At 47.2% G+C, this 24,244-nt stretch overlaps 1 protein-coding gene across 8 annotated transcripts in view; it reads right to left on the bottom strand.

Annotated features, from left to right (window-relative positions):
* Positions 1–24,244, bottom strand: part of CTNS (cystinosin, lysosomal cystine transporter) — a 418,668-nt gene that overhangs the window by 171,551 nt on the left and 222,873 nt on the right. For all 8 annotated transcript variants that reach the window (XM_069615198.1, XM_069615197.1, XM_069615199.1 and 5 more), the window contains one exon: positions 23,661–23,792. In XM_069615198.1, coding sequence (XP_069471299.1) covers positions 23,661–23,792 — 132 coding nt within the window. The remainder of the gene's footprint in view (positions 1–23,660; positions 23,793–24,244) is intronic.

The following is a 24,244-nucleotide window of genomic DNA, read 5'->3' as shown; positions in this document are numbered from 1 at the left end:
ATTGAGAAACGCGGCCTCCATGGATGGCTCCAGAGCAATTATTAGCGGTAGAGGCTACTTAAATTGTAGGATTCCAGGTATAGGGAAAGGTCTTTGTGGGATAGCTGTTGTACAAATTAGTTTTACAACAATCTCGTAGGTACCTCTGTTAAAGGTATAATGTAATCAGTCACAGAGACTCCTGAGAGCTCAAGCCAGGAAAGCACGCAGAGTGTTTACTGCAATACATGTACATCAAGGATTGCCTCAGAGGTGTGAATGAGAATAGTAGGGTCATAGGTATTGAAGCCTTGGCGAAGTATGTGGTGTAGCAGGTGTACTGTGGCTCTCTGTTTCAGGATGCCAATGGGAACAGTGTGCTCTAGAAGTGAGGAGGGTTCCTGCGGCAGCATCGAAGGATCTTTCTGGGTTTCCGGTGTGGCTGTTAAAAGTTCTGCACTTTTCCACATTGACATACAAACCCTTTGACGCCAAGAACAATGGTATCAAACTTTCCAACATAGAAATAGATGGTGAACCATGTTTCGTCATCAAGGTTTTCGATCTCAGAAGTGAGCTTGTCGTACAAGTGCTCCCTCAACCTCAATTGGGTCATGGTTATGATCTTTGAAAGGGTGATGGCAATGATTACCCCTTAGGTGACAGAGCTGGCCACTGATTATGTACCAGAGAAGGAAGGTTCTTAATCTGTGCTCCCAGGCAGTGGGATTGGAGACCCCTGCTCCTCTCCTCCCTCGGGCACCAGAGCGCTTATTAGAGGTTTACATTGCTCTAAATCTGATGCCTTTCATTTTCGTCAGTTGCCCATACGGCAGTGGTATTCAAACTTGTTTATGCAGAGCATCCCCATGCCCCCAGATGCCATATATGTTTATATTTTCTATTAAAAGCAGTCCTCATACTCTATTTTGGAAGAGCTTCACACCCACCCCTTGACATTCTTCAGGCGCACCCCCTAGGAGGGGTCAGCCAGCCCTACACTTTGAAGACCACTGCTGTAGGGAATGCTATGACAAATCTAGCATTCTTTCATACTGGTTTGTCAGGGCAATCTAGGTGAACAGCAGGATTATCTTTCCTGTTTTTTTTTGTTTTTTTTACAAACAAAGGGGCATTTGTCAAAGGAGCACAGCAGGGGGATGAAGGAAGGGTCTGCACCAACATTTGGGAAACCCCACACCTACACAAAAAGCACTTCTTTGTGGTAAAGTAACTCTTTGAAAATAGTTTTAGCACATCTTTCACTACACTGTGCTGTGAAGACCGGTACAGCGTGGCTGCTTTAAAGATACAGACATCTGGTTTTCTGTTTAAATCCTGCTGCTTGTTTCCTTTCTCCGTTCTTACTACACAGGAGGAATAAGCCTGTATACAAATCAGCACACATTTGATTTTATGAAGCAATTTACTAAAAATAAAACAAGCTAGTTCGGCATTATAATTTTAGTTCATCGATTTTGAAAATTAGAATTACAATTTTGTGGAAATGAGTGCCAAGATTGCGCCCATAGATAAAGCTATCGAGTGTTTTTCATCCCATCATGCAGACTTGAAGCAGCCAACTAATAAATAAGCAGCTTAAAATAAGACACCGATTTATTCCACATGGGATGGGAAGCAATGGGGAAATGTTATTAAAGACATTAGGTATAACTTCTCAATATCTTTGATAATCCATTCACAAGCAGAAATGCGATTTAAGCAAATCAGCAGGCAGAGTTAATTTGCCTAAAAATCCCAGGCTTATCTTCATTTACAGGCTGCATATCAGAGCCTGAACAAGCATGTAAAATAAATCATCAAAATGAGCAACCTACCAACTAAAGTTATTCAATTTCTTGGTTGCTCAGGCTCTCGTGCTGATCAGGATTAGCATAGTTCTTAGCAGGTCTTTTGAACAGGACACTTGTTCCCACAGTGGCAGTTTCCCCATGCAGTAGCAAAGGCACTGCTCGGTGACTGGGAATGGCCCCATACTGCACCAATGCTATCAGAAAACATTTGGCATTCTAGTTACCCTTATCGCGTTCGAGGCTATTAAAAATGGTCCATTTCTTGAAGGAGATGAACTCAAGATTAAGAATTGCCGCATACTGCGAACATCACGTTTCAACAGGTCAAATACTAGTTCACAATGCAAATACCGAGTCGCATTTTAATTGTTTTTGCATTATTTTACGGGTTTAATTAGACAGTTTGATACCCAACACTGACTACAGTTTCTCTAAAAGAGGATTAGGCTAAGTACATACTATATAAAGTTAAACAGATCAGTAACTTATCAGTAACTACCACAGACAATACAAACAGAGCCCTGAAAATAGAATGCTACTCTATTGAGGGCAAATAAGAAAGGTCAAACGTTTTTGAAAATGTAGTCCAATTTCATTCACATAATATCACATTCGGATATTGAAAGCAATGTTATTTTATGTTCTTCACTTCAGCCACAATTTTGAAATCAGAAATAAACGCCCCAAAAGCCTGGCAAACAAGGACCAAAGAAGCAAGTTGAACAGAGAATGACATGATTGGCGTGTTTGGATATGTTTGGGGTTTGTTTTAGATTAATATACAACAAAGTGCTTTTCATCTGGCTGATGCAAGCCTTTCTTTGAAACCAGTTCTATATTTGGCACTCTATTTCTCGTCAAGGCGGTCTCTGTTCTTCATATCGAAACACATCTGTCCTCTCTAGCCTGCAAGAATGAGTGACTCATTTCCTGTGTACAACCACTGAGGAATGCAGTCCCAAACCAGATTGGAAAACAGTATGGCAAATTGGAAGGCTATTGGCCTGCAAAGTAATCTAGCTGGAGAACCAGATCGTGGCAGGGAGGAGTATTTTAAACATGAAAATGTGATAAATAATTAGAACAGTCAAGCATTCCGACCAATGGCATCTAATAGAAGCATACAATGCATTCAATTCATCTTTGATTCGTGAGCTGCTACGCTTTGTGAAAGTAAGGACTGTTTCCTACTTTGGTGTAAAGAATGTACCATTGTTGCATATTTCTTTTTAATGCATCACTCTCAAAAATCTTTCATTTAATGCATTTCACCCGGAATGTAAAATGGCCCTGTTTGAACCAACAATGTTTTTCTGAAACTATATCAATTGGGAGGCTCGACGTGCAACGGCAGCCATGTTTTGAAAGGTCTTGTACGTTTTTAATGCACCATTTCTTGACAAACTGATGGCAGCGTGTGTGGAATTATTGGTTTCCTGGCACGGAGACCCTACAGTTAAATCGGGGTTGTAGGAAGGAGTTGTTTATTCCATTGGTTGGCACAATAGTGTGTATGGATTTTGGTGTCCCATTCCGGACAGTGAGTAATGGAGCTCCAATCAATGCTGAACACTAGCAATGGGAGTGTGACTGTTGAGCCTCACATCTTTCTGTCGTAGGCAATTGTCTCTGGCCTGGTTTATTCTTTCATTCTGTGGACTGGCAGCTCTCCTAACAGTGGAAACTACCACACGTAGTGAATTGGCAAAATGGATGGAATGCTGGAAGAGGCAGAGCTGTACATTATTGTTGTGGCCTCAACATTAGACAGTCTACTCTGAGGCCTTGTCCAAGGGGCTTGGCCTGCGGAGGCAAATTGAGGGGTGGTACAAATCTGTACCCTGCCCTTACATCCACTCCTACTTCGAATCTACCCTGGCTAGGTGTCCTGGAGGAGGAGGTGAGCTGATTGGGGGGTATTACCTCGGCAGGGGCAAACGGTTAGTCTCTTTTCTCTTTGGTTACTGATGTGACAGCACCTAAATTCCCATCCAGTGAGGCCCCAGACAAGATGCTTTCTCCTAGAGTTACACTCAGCAGCCCACCATCTGACTCCTCACCTTTCTTTAGTGATAATGCCATATGATGCACCCAAGTGAAACCTAAGAACAGCCTTCTTAACAAAATGGCTTGGCAACATAAACCTTCTGGGAGCACCCCCTCTACTGCCGGAGAACCACGCCTCTCAACTTCCTTTGGAAACTGGCAAACTACTGCAGGACATACCGAATGCAGCCCACACAGAAAACACAACCACCTCCACGGACGACACCTCTAGCACCACCTCCCACCTCTGTCAGAAGCTCCCTTTCCCACCACCGCCAACCTGTATATCTGCTCTGAAAGGAGCCCTATTGAATGCCAGATCGATTCCTGCACATACCCAAGAAATCCCAGACCTCATCACTACAAATAACCTCGACCTACTAGCTATATCAGAATCTTGGCTCCATGCCACGTCTGGTCTCGTCCTATCACTAGCAATGCCACCTAAATACACTATCTTTCGCAAAGATAGAGTAGATTCTAGATGCGGTGGGGTAGCCCTTATAACTAGAAACTCACTTTCACTGAGTAAATAATACTACTATTCTCTCCTCTTGCAACCTATTGATCACTAAATTCCATATCTCCCAAACATCCACAGTGACCTTACACCCAATGTATTGCTCCCCTGGACCCATCCTCTCTTTTGAGGAAGATATCCTTCACCTTTTCTCTAATGCCAAACTTACATCAAAAACCATCCTGATGGGATACTTCAACCTCGACCTGAATGATCCAGAGGACTCGAATGCACTCTCCCTTGCAAATTCACTATTGGAGTTGGGCTTCGGGCAACGTATCCTTACCCCAACACAGGGTCTAATTCTTGATTGGCTTGTTGACATGAACTGTAATATCTCGGTTACAGTCAGTCAGCCATGCCCCTGGACTGACCATAACCTCATCTACTTCACAATACCAGACTTGAACCCCCTTTGGATAGGTTACACCCTGCTTCCCCTTTCAGTGACTCGCAGCACTAAAAACATCACCAAAAACAGAATACTACACATGCTTGATGAACTAGTTCACACACCCACTGGTATCCTCGACCCCAGCCGACATGGCCGACAGCTATAACACCCTCAATCATGCGATCAACACGGTGGCACCTCTCACCCAGAGGAGAGCTAAAACAATCCTGCATCAGAACTCCTGGTTCCCACCTGAACTCAAAACACTTTGCCTACTTAAACGACAGGCAGAGGCACAGTGGAAACTCAATCACACTGATCAGAACAAAGCGTGCATCAACCCTACAGCCAGCACCTATAAAAAAGCAATAATTCTGGGGAAAACAACGACATATAACTTGAGAATTCACCATCTTACGTGAACTCGAATCGCTGGTCCAAGCGCCTTCCAACTGAACCCAGAACAGTACCTGGTGCACCGATATTCAAAATGCTCCATTACTCAAAAACAAAACTCTCCCAAAAAAAAATTACCTGCAAATAAACTTCTATAGGAACCACAGCGCCTGATGCCACGAGTATACCTGTTCCCTGTCTGGACGTTCACCCTTCCACTTCAAACTGGTCACTGACCCGGAAATCATTTAAACTATCAAAGGCCTTAAACCCTCTTGCTGTCAGGGAGACATCTGCCCAGCTACTGTCATCAAGGACTGCGCCAAAACACTTGCACCATCCCTTGCGTCCCTCATCAACTCTTCTTTCACCTCATGATCTGTACCGGCCAACCTAAAGAACGCCTCCGCCCTCCCATTAAGAAAAAAGCCCACCTTGGACCCTAACAACCCCTCCAACTATTACCCAATTACCACTGTTCCCTTCCTGCTAAAAACCCTTAACCGTGTAGCCTACCTCTAGATCCAAAGCTTCCTGGAAACACACAACCTATTGGGCCTATGCCAATCTGGCTTCCGCCCTGGCCATGGGACTGATTACACCGTATTAGACCTCAAGATTCAATTTGACGAAGTAAAAGATGCCAGCAAACCAGACCTCCTCTTGCTGCTTGACTTGTCTGCTGCTTTTGATCTGGTGGACCACCAAATCTTGTGCCAGCACCTGTCCTCAGCGGCTCACTTTTCACTAAACGCCATTTCACTAGACGCCATTTCCTGGATATCAATCAATCAACTAACTTTGGCCGTAGGCCATCAAAGTACATCCTAAAAAACATTTCTAAAATTGCCAATACATCATTTCAACCAAGGGGGGAAGATGAGAATAAAGAAAAAATAACAAAAACCATTCACAGCTAAAAGTTCCTACAGACAAATTAGTTCCCAGTTGGCCTTTTTCCCCAGGGGTATACAGTTCGCTCCAGACAGAACATTGTTGTTTGTGACACTTAGAGGCGGGGCAGCAGCTCCCAGATAGGGGTATGAGCGAATTACAATTCCACTATTCGATGACAGGCCTGTGACCCCACCAGATCTTCCCATGACATCCGTGGCCATTTGCTCATTCCTGAAAACCAGTTTAACAGGGTCGGAGGGGTTTGCGCCCTCACCAACAATTCTGAGGCACCCCACCATTGCTTCCTTGGCCACTAAGGGGCAATTCCCAACTGTACGGAGCAGTGGAGACATTTATTTGAGAGGGCATCCCTTGGTTATCTCCTACCCAGGGGCAACTTGGGTACCCCATGAAGGAAAACAGTAGCGGTTCTTTGCCCCCCACATACATGGTGCTCGGGCATGCACACCCTTGGTCGATAACTACGTGCATTGATCCCTCCGTCCCTAGGGGAATTGGTTCTCGGGGGTCTTGGGGAGCGTTCCACCGGCATGGTTGGCTTAGTGTACTGGGTGGGATGTTCCCTGTCTGCATTGGGATGCCTCAGCTGCTCAGCCCGAGGCTGGCTCATCGATGCAGGAGAAATCCTTTCACAGTGTGCAATGTTCAAAAGCTGACACAGGGGGTAAGACCCCTTAGAAACAGGAGGCATGCTGGTAGACCTTCCCCCCAACAGGGCCCTCTCCTCCCCTGGGCATTGATCAGTACCAAGAGCAGTTTTTTATTACCGCCAGTTCGGTGAGCACCTGCGCACATGAGCAACTTCCGACGGTATGAGCCTCTCTGTGTGGTAGGGCAGAGGAGGGGTGACTGCCATGGATAGAGGACTTAAGGGCCCTAAAGGCGGTTAGGCGAAGGAAGGAGGGAACTAGTCCCCGATATTGCTGCCAACATGTTCTCTCGCTCCTAAAACTACAGATGGGACTGGGCGAGAGCTTGTCTTCGATTGCTCCATCAGGCTCCATGTCCATTAGGTCTAAAGCAGCGGATGTAGTAATTGGAAGAGGAAGGTCGAGAGTGGGTCCAACTATGGGCAGGATAACAGGGGCCGAGCATAGGCTTGCAGAAGATGAACTGAGTAAGGGGCAAAGTGGCACAACAGGGGCCAGGGGCACCAATGGGAAGGCTAGTGTATCACAAACTCACTTGGTTCCAATGCCAGATACAGTGGCCCAAAGCTAGCTGTCTGGGTTCCCTATGGTGGCAGGCTGGATTTCATTTGTGGCTGTTTCTCCTTGGTTCAAGCTTGGGGAACTTCCTTCAAAACTCCAAACAGGAGAGCTAGCCAATTTACTGGATGGTTTCCCCCCAATGTGGACTCCTGGGGCATTTGTTTTCTCACTCACCTCACCAGGGATGCACCCCAGGAATTGGTGAACTTCATTTGTTAGGGGTTAAGCCACCCTCTTGAAATGAAAATAATAGCTTGGTTTCTCATAGGGTAACTCCCTGGTTCCCCGAGAGGCAAAGATTTAGTGTCAAGGGCAAGGGTGAGCGGGCCCCTAACAGATCTGGGGTCAATGTCAGTAGCACAACCGCTGCCAAGGCTCAGTGGATGCTCTGGCCCTTTCCTTCGCACTACCAAGATCTTACATCGAGATTTGGACTTAGGTTCTGGGTGCATTTGCAGGTTAGATAACAGAGCAGACTTGTAGAGAAACAAAGGGGAAGAGGAGAGGGGGTGGGGGCTCCGCCACATCCACTTCCATCATAGATCTTGGTGGGATCAAAGTTCAGGGTCTTTCAGGCGTCAAGCAACCTCCCCAATGGAACAATGGGCCACCCCCCGCCCCCAGAATACCAGTTTCTCCTCGCTCTCACCTCAAAAGGTTAAATGAAGGGTTGGGTGGGTCTTCCAAGCCGGCCCTGTGGGTCTGCTAATACCACTGCGGGTCGCCAACACCCTGCGCCCTTGTTCCCGCGGACTTCACCCTGGCGGGGTAGCCTCAGCGTCCTTATGGGTGGAGGGGGCGTGGCCTGCAGAGTCTAGAGAACTGAGGCCCTCCTGGGCCAAAACAGGTAAGCGGGTTGCCAAAACAGCCTGCGCCCTGTTCCCTGCGGGCTTCCATATCATCCCTCCTCTCAGAACGTACCATGAGGGTGTTCTCAACCAGTCCAGCCGCCCTTCCAGCCCTTGCAACCTGTGGCGTCCCGCAAGACTTGTGCGTGTCTCCAACACTCTGCAATATATTCACAAAGCCCCTCTTTGACCTGCTTGATGACAAAGTGATCACCTACACAAACCATGCAAACGACATGCAGATTTTGCTCCCCCTCACTGGTATCTATGTGTTACACTCACCTGGTATCCACAGGGACGCCACCAGCCGGGTTACTCGCTGGTATGTTTCTCAGCTTTGCCCTGATGTGGTCTGCGGGTAAGGTTCTGCCTGAAAATACAGGAGGACTGTGTTCAAGACTGACGGACTGGGGGAAGTATCCTCCCTCCACCCCCGTATGATTTCAGTCCCTCTGGTGCCCTCTCCTCACCTTGTGGTAGAATTAGGTGTGCTCTCCGTCCTGCCTTTTTTGCAGGGGCGCATTGTCTTTCATGGGCGAGTGCGGTCCAGTTACTTCACTGACGCCGGCCCGTTTGATATTGTTCAGGTAGGTCTTATTGCTGTTCTTTAGTTTTGTTGCTATCCTGCATGCCTTTTTTTGTTTAAAATGTCTCTTTTTTCTCCCTTAGGTATGCAGAGCTTCAACGCGGCAAACTGGCTTGGTTGAGCCCCGCTGGTAAATGATGGCGTATTAAGAGCGCTATGATGCGGTAAGTAAGCGCTATGCGCAGCGCAGCGAAGTCTTGCCTTTGCTAACCTGTGTTTTCCTTCCTTGTAGGTCGCGGTGTCCTTCAGCGCGAGTGGAATGTCCAGAGTGGTGCCAGCCGAGAGGCGACAAGCCAGGTAAGCCTTTTCAGCAGTTCGTAATTTGTAAATGTCTCTCCTGCTTTCTTTAATGTTGCCTCTACCTTCCTCTTTCAGGTCGTTCTGTCCGGGAGGCGTGCATATTCGAGGAAGCTGTTCTCAGTAGCTGTGAGTGTTTAAAGATGAAGACTGCAGGTAAGATGCTGCTCCTAATGATGTTCCTTTTGTCTCCTTGCAGGTTCTGCTTCTCCGACGTTCGAGGGAATAGCTGGACACGGTGAGCGTCACGTTGCAAGCTGCAAAGTAACGCGAAGCGTGCTGTCTTGCTCGGATGTGGTTTAAATAGCCCCAACAAAATAGTCCAGGTAAAGTAGTCCCTAGACTTCCACACCCAAAACACTAGACCGCATAGCTTGGTTCTTAGGAAACAAGCTATGTGGATGCCTCCATGTTGGCTGACAATACAATAAAGTAGTTCCCAAGCACATTGTTTTTCATGGTGTATGAGCCTGGCGCCATAGGCGCCAGGACTGGCCCCATGAGGGCTTTTGAAGAGGATGCCAGGCTCTAGAGGCCCGAGTCCCGACTCCACCTGGCCAATGGGTTTGCCAGAGGGGGTTTTGGGCGAGGGTCGTGACCGCACTCCCCCTAAGGCCCCTCCCATGGTGTTCCTTCTGTCTGGCCCAGGTTTGGTTGGGAAGTTCCGATGGAATTTCCTGATTAGAGGTGGAGCGTGGATATTCTCACTGGGCTCCCAGGATCTATCTTATGGTCCAAATCCTTTCCAATCGACAAGATAATATAGCTTGGTCCTAGAGTATTTAGTGTCCAAGATATCTTTGACTTCGAATTCTGGTTCTCCGTCAACAAGTATGGGCTTAGGTGGTGTCTCAATCCGTGTGCCGGGTTGCATTTGTTTCAGGAGGGACACATGGAATACCAGGTGGATGTGTAGATTAGGTGGTAAATCCAGTTTCACGGCTGCTGGGTTGATAATTGCCTTAATGGTATAGGGTCCTAAGAATCTGGGATGAAAGGTCCGAGTTCCCTTGATGGGTACGAATTTAGCGGCTAACCAAACTTTGTCTCCTACTTGATAATCAGGGGCCTTTTTCCGGTGTTGGTCGGCGAATCTCTTTTGTTTTTCTTTGGCATGAATAAGGTGTTCCTTTGACCTTTTGAAAGCCTGAGTAATGGTTGTGTGTAGAGTCTTTACCGCTGGCATTTCCAAGCTGGCTGGAAGGTCTAGTTCAGAGGTACATGGATGTCTGCCATAAAGGGTATAGAAGGGCGTTTGTCCCATGCTTGAATGCAAAGAATTGTTATATCCATATTCGGCTATCCATAGTAGGTCTTTCCAATTCCTTTGTTCGTGGTGCAGCATACACCGTAAATATTGCTCGAGTGTCTGATTGGTTCTCTCGGTTTGGCCGTCCGTTTGGGGATGGTGACTGGTAGATAGCCGAACGTCGATCTGCGCCATTGCACAACATTTTTTCCAGAAGTTTGAAACAAACTGGGTGTCTCAATCAGAGACCAGAACCGAAGGGAAGCCATGTAGCTTAACCACGCCCTCCAGGAACACTTTTTCTAAAGTGGCTGCGTCTGGGAGGCCTTTGAGAGGAATAAAATGGGCCATCTTCGAGAATAAGTCCACAACTACAAGGATGGTGTTGAACCCTTGGCTTGGAGGTAGATCAGTGATGAAGTCAAGGGAAAGAGTATGCAATGGAACTGGAGGAATGTCCAATTATTGTAGGAGACCAGATGGTTTTTGTTTCTGTGATTTATTTTGTGCGCAGACATCGCAGGACTGAATATACTGAATTATGTCCTTGCGCCAGGTAGGCCACCAAAAGTTCTCTTTCACCTTAGCTAGGGTTTTGGCGATCCCAGGATGCCCTTCATTCAGTGAATCGTGATAGTTTGAAATAATATGCTGTTGTAATTCCTTCTTGGGTACATATAGGCGATCTCTAAAAAAGGATAGATGGTCCTTGATGGTATGTTGTTGTCCTCGAGTTTGCCATGCAAGGTAGGCATCAGGATTCATTGTCCGTTGGATTTCTTTTCGTAGTTCTGCTTGTGTTAAGGCTGTCGTGATACCCAAGAGTTTGTCATCAGGTATAATATGTACTGGGTCTGGAGTTCTATATACAATTTCATCTATGCCCATGCGAGATAAGGCATCCGCCTTTTCGTTTCTGACTCCTGGTCGAAATGTGATTACATAATCACATTCGGCGAAGAAAAGGGCCCACCGTAATTGGCGCGAGGACTGGGCCTTGGCTGTTTTGAGATATTGCAGGTTTCGGTGGTCCGTGATGACTGTAATGGTGTGTATGGCCCCCAGAAGATAGTGCCTCCAGGCTTTAAAAGCGGATTTGATAGCCAGGAGTTCCTTGTCCGTGATGGCATAATTAATCTCTGTAGGTGAGAACTTTTTCAACCAGAAGGCCACAGGATGTAGCTGGCCGGTTTCCGGGTCTCTCTGTGAAAGGACAGCCCCTATTGCGAGACTGGACACATCAGTTTCAACGACATAAGGGAGGTCTGGACGAGGATGTCGCAGGATTGGAGCGGAGGTAAACCTTCATTTAAGTTCCTGAAAGGCTTCTTCGGTCCAAGCAAACTTTTTATTGTTTTTTCAAAATAGTACTGTGATTGGGTGCACAACCTGAGAGACGTCTGGGATGAACCGGCGGTAGAAGTTCGCAAAGCCCAGCATGCTTTGTACCACTTGAAAGAGAAGTTGGTGAATGCCATTTCTCAATGGCATCGACCTTGTGCACTTCCATTCTGATGCCTCCTGGAGTAAGGATAAAACCAAGAAATTCTACTTCGGTGATGTGAAAAAAGCATTTTTTAAGCTTTGCAAACAAGCAATGTTGACGGAGCTTGGTGAGGACTGAACGAATGTGCCTGACATGATCTTGTTCCGAGGCTGAGTATACTAAGATGTTGTCTATGTACACTAAGGCGCACACATCAATTAACTCCCTTAAGACGTCATTCATGAAATATTGGAATGCCGCAGGAGCGTTGCATAACCCGAAGGGCATGACTTGATATTCAAACAAGCCGTACTTAGTACGGAAGGCGGTTTTCCATTCATCTCCTTTTCTGACTCGGACCAGGTGGTACGCTCCTCGAAGGTTCAATTTGGTATAAATCTGGGGATCTTTAACTTGGTCTAGCATCTCAGGGATAAGTGGCAAGGGGTAGCGGTTCTTCACAGTGATCTGGTTCAATGCGCGGTAGTCAATACAGGTTCTCAAGTCTCCTTCCTTTTTCGGTACGAAGAACAAAGGACTGGCTGCGGGGGACTTCGAAGGACGGATACATCTGTTTGTAAGGTACTGGTCTAAATACGATTTCAAATGAAGGTTTTCTGGTTCTGTGAGAGCGTAGATCCTGCCGCAAGGGATTTGTGCACCAGGAACAAGGTCGATCTGACAGTCATAGGGCGTGTGAGGCAGCAAAGTATTGGCTTGGTCCTTTCGGAAAACATCCTGGAAATCATGGTATTCACTTGGCAAGGTATTAGTTGCTCCCAGGGTTGATGCTGTCGCTCCGGGAGTCATGGGGATACAGACGTTGGGTTTCTCCTCTTGGTAATAGCAGGCAGGGGAGCAGTCACCGGGGAAGGTTAATTTCCGTGCCCGCCAGTCTATCAAAGGGTTGTGAGCACCCAACCATAGCATCCCTAGTATTAGCCTGAAGTGAGGTGCCTTGATGAGATCGAATGAAATAGACTCCCGATGTCTGTCCTGGCACAGCAAGGTTACCCTGGCTGTGCACTGGGTTACTGGTCCGGAAGCGATTTCTGTCCCATCCACGGTGGTTACCTTGTCCATAGTTGGCTAAGAACACAAAGGAAGCCCCATCTCTGCTGCCAGTTCTTGATCAATATAATTTCCAACTGCTCCGCTATCGATGTATGCTTTAACGGCATGCATTCTTGACGACTGTTGGTGGTTAATTAAGATCACTGGTATTGCAAAGTGCGAGGTCAGCAACTCTTTCTTCTCACTCGACAAACTGACCTCTACGTTTGTCGAGCTTGGTAGTTTTCCGATTCCTTAGCTTCATCCTTCTCTGTGGCCCCGACTGTTCTTCTTGGGGGTTTTACTGGACAGTCCTTCAGGAAATGTCCTGGTTTCCCACAATATAAAGAAAGCTGTTGTTGTCTTCTTTTGTCCCGTTCTTGTTTTGTTAATGGAGGCCATATCCCTCCAATCTGCATGGGTTTTACAGCATTTTCAGGTACACAGGGTGTGTTTTCCCTTGGTCGAACATACATGGTCCGAGGGTCCGTCTTAGACCGGTCTGCCTTTCGGTCCTGCAACCTGTGGTCTAGCTGCACGACCAGATTTATGAATTCTGCACAGTCTCTGGGTGGATCAACCACCTGGGCTAAGACATCCTTTAATTCACCTTGTAAGCCTCGATGGAATAACGAGGTTCTTTTGTTTTCTGGCCACCTAGCTTCGGCCACCAGTCTGTTGAAGGAAGCAATGTACGTTAACAAGTCCTGATTCCTCTGTCGGAGGGACATGTCATGTCCACGCGTACGATCGGTCCACGACTATACCGTATAGCCCTTTAAGAACACTGCAGCCAGGTGCCTGGAAGTTGGCATGGCAACGCTGGCGTCCCGTCCTTCCCTGTTCTTGGTACCGTCAACGTCGAGTAGCACGTAACGTCGTCACATGATCTGTATTTAAGCACCTCCCACTTATTGCCCAGTGCTTCTGATTTGTATTAGTGGCGTTACGAAAGTTGCTTGTTTATTCCTTGCTTCCTTGCCCTCGTTTCCCCCTCCTTGCTTCTGGAACTCTTGTGCCTTGACCCGGACTGTTTATTGGATTTTCGTCTTGGATTGCCCCTTGCTACGTGCCTGCCGGATGTGTGTTATGACCATGGGAAGCTAACGGAACTGCCTTGTCTCTGCCCCTCTTGTTGTGCCGCTCTTCACGTTCACGGCCATTTCTGAACAGTGCTTTTTCTTCATCTGCTGAACTTGGAATGTTATGAACTTCGGATACCTGGGATTTTGTTGGAACAGTGATTTCTGTACACGGACTAGAGACTGCCTTAGTGTACTTAGGCGTCCTCGTGCCGTCGGGTTATGGTGTGCTTCTTTTTCCTCTGAAAACCGGACCTGTCCCATCTTGCCTCTCTGCTTGGAACTTCCAAAGACCGCGCAGGGACTTTAATATGGTAAGCCCTTTAAGGGGTTTCTTGTTCTTGATTTAATCTGGATAAGGGGAGGGGGCTAGATATGTATTGACTAGGACAGCATTAGTACTACCATTTACGCATCTAGTTTGAACTGTATACTATTGCAAACTACGTTTTGGTTCCGAAAGAGTGGTTGTCCTGCATATGCACATTGTGATTAAACCTCGCACTTCGCTTGTAGGTTCACTGTGTTTCCTGTCCTACGCATCTCGTCTTGCCTTCTCGACACCGGCTTCTACGACATTGATCCTGTGGAAGCGGTCTCCTAGTGCGACACCTGGGTCTCATCTGTATCCTTTCTTTCCTCTGATTTGCTGCTCTGGTTGTCTGATTACAGTACCAGAGGGGTACATCAGGTGGAAGAACTCGTCCACTACACTACGTGGGCAACTCGGACCCTGACATAATCAGAAGCCTCACTATGGATACCAATGAGGCATTGGCCACTATCATGCAACTAGTGGCAGATTTGCGTAACGATATGACGATGGCTCATACAGCTACGCAACGTCGCATAGACAAGTTGCAAGCCGGTTTTCAACCCCTTGGGGCCGAAGCTCCCACCCCCGCTATTGCTTCCGGCTCGGGTGTGGTGCCTCCACAACAGGGTACTGGACCTGTTTATATGACCGCCCAGTTTCCCTTAGCCCCACCGGAACGCTTCAAATGGTACTACTTGGTCTTCAGCAGGGAAACATGTCCCTATTATCGTATTTAGCCAAGTTCAATCAGCTTGTGGCGGAGACAGGGTGGCCCCAAGAGAAGAAGGCTTCTTTGTTTTATAAAGGCTTATCAGACTCCCTTAAGGACAATCTGGCTACAGTACCCGTAATACCCACGGCTTTCAACGAACTGTTGGATTTGGTTCTCCAGATCGATTCTCGGCAGGCAGCTTGGAAGGGAGAAAAGAGTGGGACACCTCCATTTGTCCTTGCAACCCCTCTACCTGCTCCTGGCTCCACAGAGCCTATGCAGATAGGGGCAGTTAGGGCCCCCTTATCCGCCGAAGTCAGAGAACATCGGAGAAATAATTGGTTATGTTACTATTGTGGATCATCAGACCATTTGATTCGAGAATGTCCTAAAAAACCCACTAAGAAACAGGGAAACGCCAAAACCCGGTGACTGAAGGGATCCAGACGCCGGGTGGTTCCTCTGTTGGTCCCACGTTATATAGCCCCTACTGCTTGTCGGTTTCTCTTTCGGCTGTTGAACTTGAGAAACTAGATGTGGTGGTGATTTTGGATTCAGGAGCTACGGGAAACTATGTGGACGCTCCTTATGCCAGGGAACTGGGTTTACCAGTGGTTCCCAAATCATGTCCTGAAGAGGTGAACGCAGTTGACGGTTCTTCACGAATATCTGGTCTGGTAACAGAACTTACTACCGATCTTGTCATGACTACGGATTGTGGCCATCAGGAGGGCATAACGTTCGATCTGATAGCTGCACCACAGTTCAAGATTATTCTTGGTTTACCTTGGTTGAGATTGCACAACCCCTCTGTGGATTGGCATTCTGGAGAGATTATTTTTTTTCTCGGACTATTGCAAAAACAATTGCTTGACAACCCGCTTAAACACTGTCAGTCCGAGTCAGATACTCTCAGAAAATGTTCATACCGTCGGGGCGGTTACTACCACTGTGCTTCCTCCTTTCTATAAGGAATATCGGGATGTCTTTGACGCCCGCGGGGCGGACATGCTTCCACCGCACCGGCGTTATGACTGCCCAATTGAGCTTGTCCCCGGAGCCAAGATTCTGTCTGGACGTATATATTCCCTGACCCCAAAGGAGGATTTAATCTTGAAGGAGAACATTGAGAAGTCCCTGAAGTCTGGCTTCATACGACCCTCACGTTCACCTGCTGCCTCCCCTATATTCTTCATCCCCAAAAGAGAAGGGGATCTCCGTCCATGCATCGACTACCGGGAACTAAATGCGGTCACTATCCGGAATCAATACCCCATTCCTTTGATTTCGGTCTTATTGGACCAATTGGGTTCAGCTCAGCTCTTCACTAAACTGGATTTGAGAGGGGCATATAACTTGGTGGGTATACGTCAGGGTGACAAGTGGAAGACTGCCTTTAAAACCAGGTATGGTCTTTTTGAGTACTGTGTCATGCCTTTTGGCCTATGTAACGCTCCGGCGACCTTCCAATATTTCATCAATGAGGTTTTTCACGACATGTTGAACCAGTTTCTAGTCGTTTATTTAGACGACATATTGATTTACTCGCCATCTATCTCCACTTATGTCACTCATGTTTCTAGTGTGCTCCAAAGAATAAGAGAAAATAACCTATATGCCAAATTGGATAAGTGCATGTTCCATGTGTCCGAAGTGGCATTCCTGGGCTATAATATTACTAGCCAAGGAATACAGATGAGTCGGTCCAAAGTAGCGCCCATATTGGATTGGCCCTGCCCTAACACACGAAAAGCCCTGCAATCATTTCTAGGCTTTACCAATTTTTATCGGCGTTTTGTCCATGGGTTCTCTGCTATTGTGTCCCCGTTTACGGAACTAATCAGCAGCAAGCGCGAGTTTAAGTGGAATCAGGAGGCACAACAGGCCTTCGAGACCTTGAAATCCGCTTTCACCTCTGCACCAGTGCTCCAGCATCCAAACCCATCCCTGCCATTCATCGTGGAAGCCGATGCTTCCGACATTGCCCTAGGAGCAATCTTGTCACAACATTGCCCCGAGACCGCTGGTTTGCACCCGGTTGCCTACCATTCCAGAAAACTCACACCCTATGAGAGAAACTATACTATCACTGAAAGGGAACTTTTGGCCGTTAGGGATGCCTTTATGGTATGGAGACGACATCTCCTGGGCATCCCTGAACCGGTCCAAGTGTTCACTGACCACAGGAACCTCTTAGCCCTTCATTCAGTGAAATGTACCACGGCACGCCATGCTAGATGGCATGAGTTCTTTGCCATGTTCAATTTTACCATTACTTATCGTCCGGGATCTTTGAATTACAAGGCCGATGCCCTCTCTCGTCTCCATGGAGTTTCCAAACCATTCAATCTTCAGGGTGCGTTGTTGTTACCGAATCAAGTAGTGTGTGGGTGTACGTTACGTCCCTCTCTAAAGGCTTTGATCCAGAAATGGGTCTCCACCAGTCCTCCAGAAGTCTGTACCCACGGATTGGAGATCATCCGTTCTTTGCCATACAAACAGGGAAAGCTCTATCTACCTGATTCAGACACACGGAATACAGCCTTGCAATGGTGCCACGACTCTGCTCTGGCTGCGCATCCGGGAATGCAGAAAACCCTAGACCTTCTGAGAAGATGGTGCTGGTGGCCTTCTATGGCTCAGGACATTAAGAATTATGTAGCCTCCTGTGCTGTGTGTGCTCAGTGCAAGCATCAACGTGGTAGACCCGTGGTTTTGTTGCAGCCAATGCCTTTACCCGACACTCCTTGGAAAATGATTTTTATGGATTTTGTTGTGGAGCTTCCATTGGTCGAGGGGTATGACACTATCTGGGTCATTAGGTCATTATCGACTATTTCTCCAAAATGGCACTTTTTGTACCCTGTCGTGGTGTACCAACCGCTCCAACACTGGCCGAACTGTTCTTGAGGAACGTGTTTCGATTATTTGGTCTGCTTTCGGTAATAATTACGGACCACGGGTCCCAATTCACTTCCCATTTCTGGAAAGCCTAGACCATGACCTTAGGTATTGATGGCAGATATTCCAGCGCTTACCATCCCCAAACAGATAGTCAAACCGAGCGGTTAAAGGCCACCATGGAACAGTATCTACGTTGCCTTACCTTTCAACGTCAGGATACCTGGGTTTCTGTTCTCCCCATGGCAGAATTCGCCTATAACAATTCATTACATGCCACGACACGCTTGTCCCCCTTCTTTGCCCTCTATGGACAACATCCTCGCTCCTTGCCTAGTATTACTGATCTGCCTCCACACAATCCTGCGGCCTTTGGATGCCTGCGAAAACTATCAGACAATCATATCTTTGTTAGAAAACAGCTACTGCAGGCCCAGCTTCGGACCAAAATGTATGCTGATGCACGCCGTACCCCGGCCCCGGAGTATCTTCCGGGCATGAAGGTGTGGTTATCTGCAGAAAACATGCGCATTCCAGGCCGAAAAACCCTGCTACCTCGGTTTGTGGGCCCCTACAAGGTTTTACAAGTTATCAATCCAGCCGCTATCCGCTTGGACCTTCCCTCTAAATGGAAGATACACCCGGTGTTTCATGTATCCTTAGTAAAACCATGTCACCCAACGGCCAGACTGCCTTCGCGCCCTCTGCCTATCAAGGTACAAGGACCAGATGAATACAAAGTGGCTGCGATCTTGGATACCAAAGTTCAACGGGGCAGATGCCTCTATCTGGTCGATTGGAAAGGGTACGGCGGGTGTGGGTTCCTTTGAGGGAGGATACTGTCATGTCCACGCGTACGATCGGTCCAGGACCATATGCGTGTAGCCCTTTAAGAACGCTGCAGCCAGGTGCCTGGAAGTTGGCATGGCAACGCTGGCGTCCCGTCCTTCCCTGTTCCTGGTACCGTCAACGTCGAGTAGCACGTAACGTTGTCACATGATCTGTATTCAAGCACCTCCCAATTATTGCCCAGTGCTTCTGATTTGTATTAGTGGCGTTACGAGAGTTGCTTGTTTATTCCTTGCTTCCTTGCCCTCGTTTCCCCCTCCTTGCTTCTGGAACTCTTGTGCCTTGACCCGGACTGTTTATTGGATTTTCGTCTTGGATTGCCCCTTGCTACGTGCCTGCCGGATGTGTGTTATGACCATGGGAAGCTAACGGAACTGCCTTGTCTCTGGCCCCTCTTGTTGTGCCGCTCTTCACGTTCACAGCCATTTCTGAACAGTGCTTTTTCTTCATCTGCTGAACTTGGAATGTTATGAACTTCGGATACCTGGGATTTTGTTGGAACAGTGATTTCTGTACACGGACTAGAAACTGCCTCAGTGTACTTAGGTGTCCTCGTGCCGTCGGGTTAGGGTGTGCTTCTTTTTCCTCTGGAAACCGGACCTGTCCCATCTTTCCTCTCTGCTTGGAACTTCCAAAGACTGCACAGACTTTAATATGGTAAACCCGTAATGGGTTTCTTGTTCTTGATTTAACCTGGATAAGGGGAGGAGGCTGGATATGTATTGACTAGGACAGCATTAGTACTACCATTTACGCATCTAGTCTAACTGTATACTATTGCAAACTACGTTTTGGTTCCGAAAGAGTGGCTGTCCTGCATATGCCAATTGTGATTAAACCTCGCACTTCGCTTGTAGGTTCACTGTGTTTCCTGTCCTACGCATCTCGTCTTGCCTTCTCGACACCGGCTTCTACGACATTGCTCCTATGGAAGCGGTCTCCTAGTGCGACACCTGGGTCTCATCTGGCATCCTTTCTTTCCTCTGATTTGCTGCTCTGGTTGTCTGATTACAGTACCAGAGGGGTACATCAGGTGGAAGAACTCGTCCACTACACCACGTGGGCAACTCGGACCCTGACAGGACAAGAGTTCATTGTCTACTGCTTGTTCCTGGGTATGGCGAGCAAAAAGTGTTTCCATTTCTCTCTGGAACCCCCCCCAAAGTCATGTAATAGAGGATCGTCATGGGTTACCAACGGCACCGACCAATCTGCTGCACTACCACTCAGGTATGATAAGACAAAAGCTACCCGAGCTTGGTCGTTTGGAAATGCTCCAGGCCTGCAAAGAAAATGAAGGCGGCACTGATTGATGAATGTCGCATACTTCCGTGGGTCACCCGAGAACCTTTCTGGTGGTGCCAGGGGCACTGTTCCAGGTAACGTGATCTGTACCGCAGTGGTTGGTATGGCAGGGTTTTGCATCGTTGGATTGCTTCCAGGTAGAGGCATCTGTCCTGCCTGAGATTGCAAGTATTGCCTGCTAATCTCTTCAGTGCGTTCTTTGGTCACTATTAGGTCTCTCCGAAGGGCATTAGTCTCTTGTCGGGCAGAATGAATCTCAGCACAAAGCTCTCCTAGTAATTGGGCCAATTGGTCCATTTCTGATGTCTCCATGGCGACCAGGTGGATTTGTTATGGTAGGCTTCGCATTCTGTTACGCTCACCTGGTATACACAGGGACGCCACCCAGCCGGGTTACTCGCTGGTATGCTTCTCAGCTTTGCCCTGATGTTGTCTGCGGGGAAGGTTCTGCCTGAAAATACAGGAGGACTGTGTTCAAGACTGACCGACTAGGGGAAGTATCCGCCTTCCACCCCGCATGATTTCAGTCCCTCTGGCGCCCTCTCCTCACCTTGTGGTAGAATTAGGCGTGCTCTCCATTCTGCCTTCTTTGCAGGGGTGCGTTGTCTTTAATGGGCGAGTGCGGTCCAGTTACTTCACTGACGCCGGCCCGTTTGATATTGTCAGGTAGGTCTTATTGCTGTTCTTTAGTTTTGTTGCTATCCTGCATGCCTTTCTTTGTTTAAAGAAAGCAGAGCTTCAGCGCGGCGAACTGGCTTGGTTGAGCCCCGCTGGTAAATGATGGCGCATTAAGAGCGCTATGATGTGGTAAGTAAGCACTATGCGCAGCACTGCAAAGTCTTGCCTTTGCTAACCTGTGTTTTCCTTCCTTGTAGGTCGTGGTGTCCTTCAGTGCGAGTGGAATGTCCGGAGTGGTGCCAGCCGAGAGGCGATCAGCCAGGTAAGCCTTTTCAGCAGTTCCTAATTTGAAAATGTCTCTACTGCTTTCTTTAATGTTGCCTCTATCTTCCTCTTTCAGGTCGTTCTGTCCGGGAGGCGTGCAGATTCGAGGAAGCTGTTCTCAGTAGCTGTGAGTCTTTAAAGATGAAGACTGCAGGTAAGATGCTGCTGCTAATGATGTTCCTTTTGTCTCCTTGCAGGTTCTCTTCTCCGAGGTTCGAGGGAATAGCTGGCCACGGTGAGCGTCACGTTGCAAGCTGCACGTTGCAAGCTGCAAAGTAACGCGAAGCGTGTTGTCTTGCTCGGTGTGGTTTAAATAGCCTCAACAAAATAGTCCAGGTAAAGTAGTCCCTAGGCTACCACACCCAAAACACTAGTTCACTTAGGAACCAAGCTATGTGGATGCCTCCATGTTGGCTGACAATACAATAAAGTAGTTCCCAAGCACATTGTTTTTCATGGTGTATGAGCCAGGGCTTTTGAAGAGGATGCCACGCTCTATAGGCCTGAGTCCTGACTCCACCTGGCCAATGGGTTTGCCAGAGGGGGTTTTGGGCGAGGGTAGTGACACTATGCCACCGACTCAACCAATCTACTCTCTAGCTATCACACCATCGAGGCGTGGATGGCTACCAACCATCTCTGTCTTAACTACGATAAAACAGAAATTCTTGTGGTAGGGTCGCAAACCACACTTAACAAGCCCAGCCCTGTCTACAAGTCCTTTGTCATTGATGGCATCCCTATTCAGGTCTCAAGAAGCGTCAAGACTCTGGGCGTTTACCTGGGCGGCACCCTCTGACTTTCAAGACAGGTCAATGCAATCGCCTCATCAGCAGCCCACACCTCCAAACTCATCAATGCCTCCAAACTTTTCCTGACTTCAGAAAGCTGTGTCACTATAGCCAGAGCCCTGTTATGCTCAAGGCTGGACTACTGTAATGCCCTATTTGCTGGGACATCATCACGCAACATCAAGAAAATGCAAATTGTGCAGAACAACGCCCTCAGAGCAGCTCTCAACATTCCGAAGCGGGAGCATATCTCGTCAGCTATAAGAGAGGCTCACTGGCTCCCCATCCGGGATCGCAACATATTCATTTCCCTCACCATCACACACAAATGCCCTTCTAACATAGCTCCAAGATATCTTGCAAAAGAATTCTCCAAGGCACATTCCTCCAGACCTATCCGCTTCGCCTAATCCCACTGGCTAACTATCCTGAGATTCAGAAGATCCCGATCTGGCAGGGCCAGTTTCGCAGTAACATCCTTGAAGAACTGGAATGCCCTTCCTCTACATCTGAGAGCTGAGCAATCTTACTGGACCTTCAGGAAACACCTCAAAACTGTACTTTTCTCCACCAACCTACCACTCATCTAAGCTCCCTGCTTTCTCCTCTCCCCTAACTTTCCACAAACTACCTTCTAAGGGCCCATCATTTTCACAATGCCTGAAATATGTGTAACATAGCCTTATGTAACCAGCGCCTTGATGTCATTGGGTTTAGTGCGCTTAACTAATGCAAAATAAATAAAATAAATACAAAGTTTGTCAAGGTTTCACTGCTCTTCTGTGTTCCCACAGCTAGGCCAGTCGAGAACTGTGGGGAACTTACTGTGGGGAACGTGATGCATATAGTAATCTGGTGTATTTTAGTTTGACCACAGTCAAGGTAGGGTTTTGAAAAATGCCCAAAGGGACACAGGGAAACTCTAAAACTAAAGAGAGCCTTCTACATTAGTCTCAGGAAGGACTAACAAAATGTGGGGATCCACTGGGTGTTCACCGTCTTAGTAGGTTGTTTGTTCCAAATCATAAAGCATAAATTAAGATTAAGAGTCCTTGCTCCGAGTGGGCACCCTAATCTACAAATAATGTTCCAAAAGATACAACCAGTCCCAGATCTACACTTAACATGTATTAGCTTCCAGGCTACTGTAGTACAATAACAAAACACTGCGGCCAACCAAAGAATACTTAAGTCTTATTCTTAAGGTCGGTCCCTAACCTAATCCAATCAAACAAAGTGTTCCTGGGAAAGCTCCTGTAGCAGGTACTCACAGTCCGGACTTCCTAAGAGGCTCTGCTTTCACCAAACTACAGAACTTTCCCAGGTTGTTCCACATTCTTCTCCTCTGAAGCTTCAAAAGACTTGATAGTCCTCAATTTGAGACAAATGGTCCTTCAAGAACTTTTAGGCTTCCTTTGGATTCACTACAGTCTCTCCTGCACCTTTTATTTCTTTGGGATTCGCAATAGACCACTCCTAAACCTTGTGTTTTTTAGGATTCACAATAGTTTCCTCGTGCACTCTTAGTTTCAGTATTTATGACAGTTAACACCTGCACCATGGTTTTAACAGGCATTTCTCCCTCTCCCTCCCCACAGTCAGTTCATATTCTCTTGCACGGACCTCAATCCTTCCCCTAAGGTTTTCTGGTGGAAAACGTTTGGCCTTGGCTTTTCAATTCCATCAAAGACATGAGAGGGGCTGTTTTGCCATTCTGGTTAGCCTTCCTCCCCCAGGACTTAAACATAGTTAGTGTTATTAGGGATCAAAGTAATTCAATCTTCATAGTTGAACCCATTTCTGAGAGGCTGAAAGCCCATACAAACACAACGGGTTCTCCTGAGACAGGGATCCCATTTTAGATTACAGATAATTCAACATTATTTCGCAAAATGTATCATTTTGGAGAAGCACGTAGAAAACAGAACATCCTAATGGCTATTGCTTTTTAAATGGCCTTCTTACCTTTTTCGACGCCAATTCTCAAACACTTGGGGGTAGAAAGAGATCGACCATGCCAAGAAGTAAATCCAGCCAATTATCTGATCCAAAATCTGCACTAGTCGGCTGTGGATCACCAGGAACCTTATTCGTGGACTGGAAAGCAAGTGATGCGAATGTAAGGTCCTGAGTAGGTCATAATAACAAAACAACAGTATACTATGCAATAAACATGGCCAATGCACATCTAGTGCCAGCAAGGTCAACTACCAATGCCACCACTCCCAGTGATCGTTCCCAAATAGTTCATCTCTCTGTTTCAGTGTTTCTATGCTACCTCAATCAGAACACATTACATGCCAAGAAATCAAACAGTTTTTGGTGTTTTGTTTTTAGAACATTAGCTTTACCGGCTTCTTCTGTCTCCTTATGGACCCCATCATCTATCATGCATAAAGGATAGTGTTAGTCTTTTGTCAATAGCCTATCCACTCTCTGCAACGCGACCAAGAAGAACTCTAGGAAATAATAGCACAACTGAAAACCTTTTTCAACAGAGCTGATAAACCCTTTTCTGCTGCAAAATTACCATTATGTTATATCCTAAA

This window comes from Ambystoma mexicanum, chromosome 9 (assembly GCF_040938575.1).
Source record: "Ambystoma mexicanum isolate Mex_15411 chromosome 9, UKY_AmexF1_1, whole genome shotgun sequence".
NCBI lineage: Eukaryota > Metazoa > Chordata > Amphibia > Caudata > Ambystomatidae > Ambystoma > Ambystoma mexicanum.
This window is presented reverse-complemented; position numbering and strand designations above follow the sequence as displayed.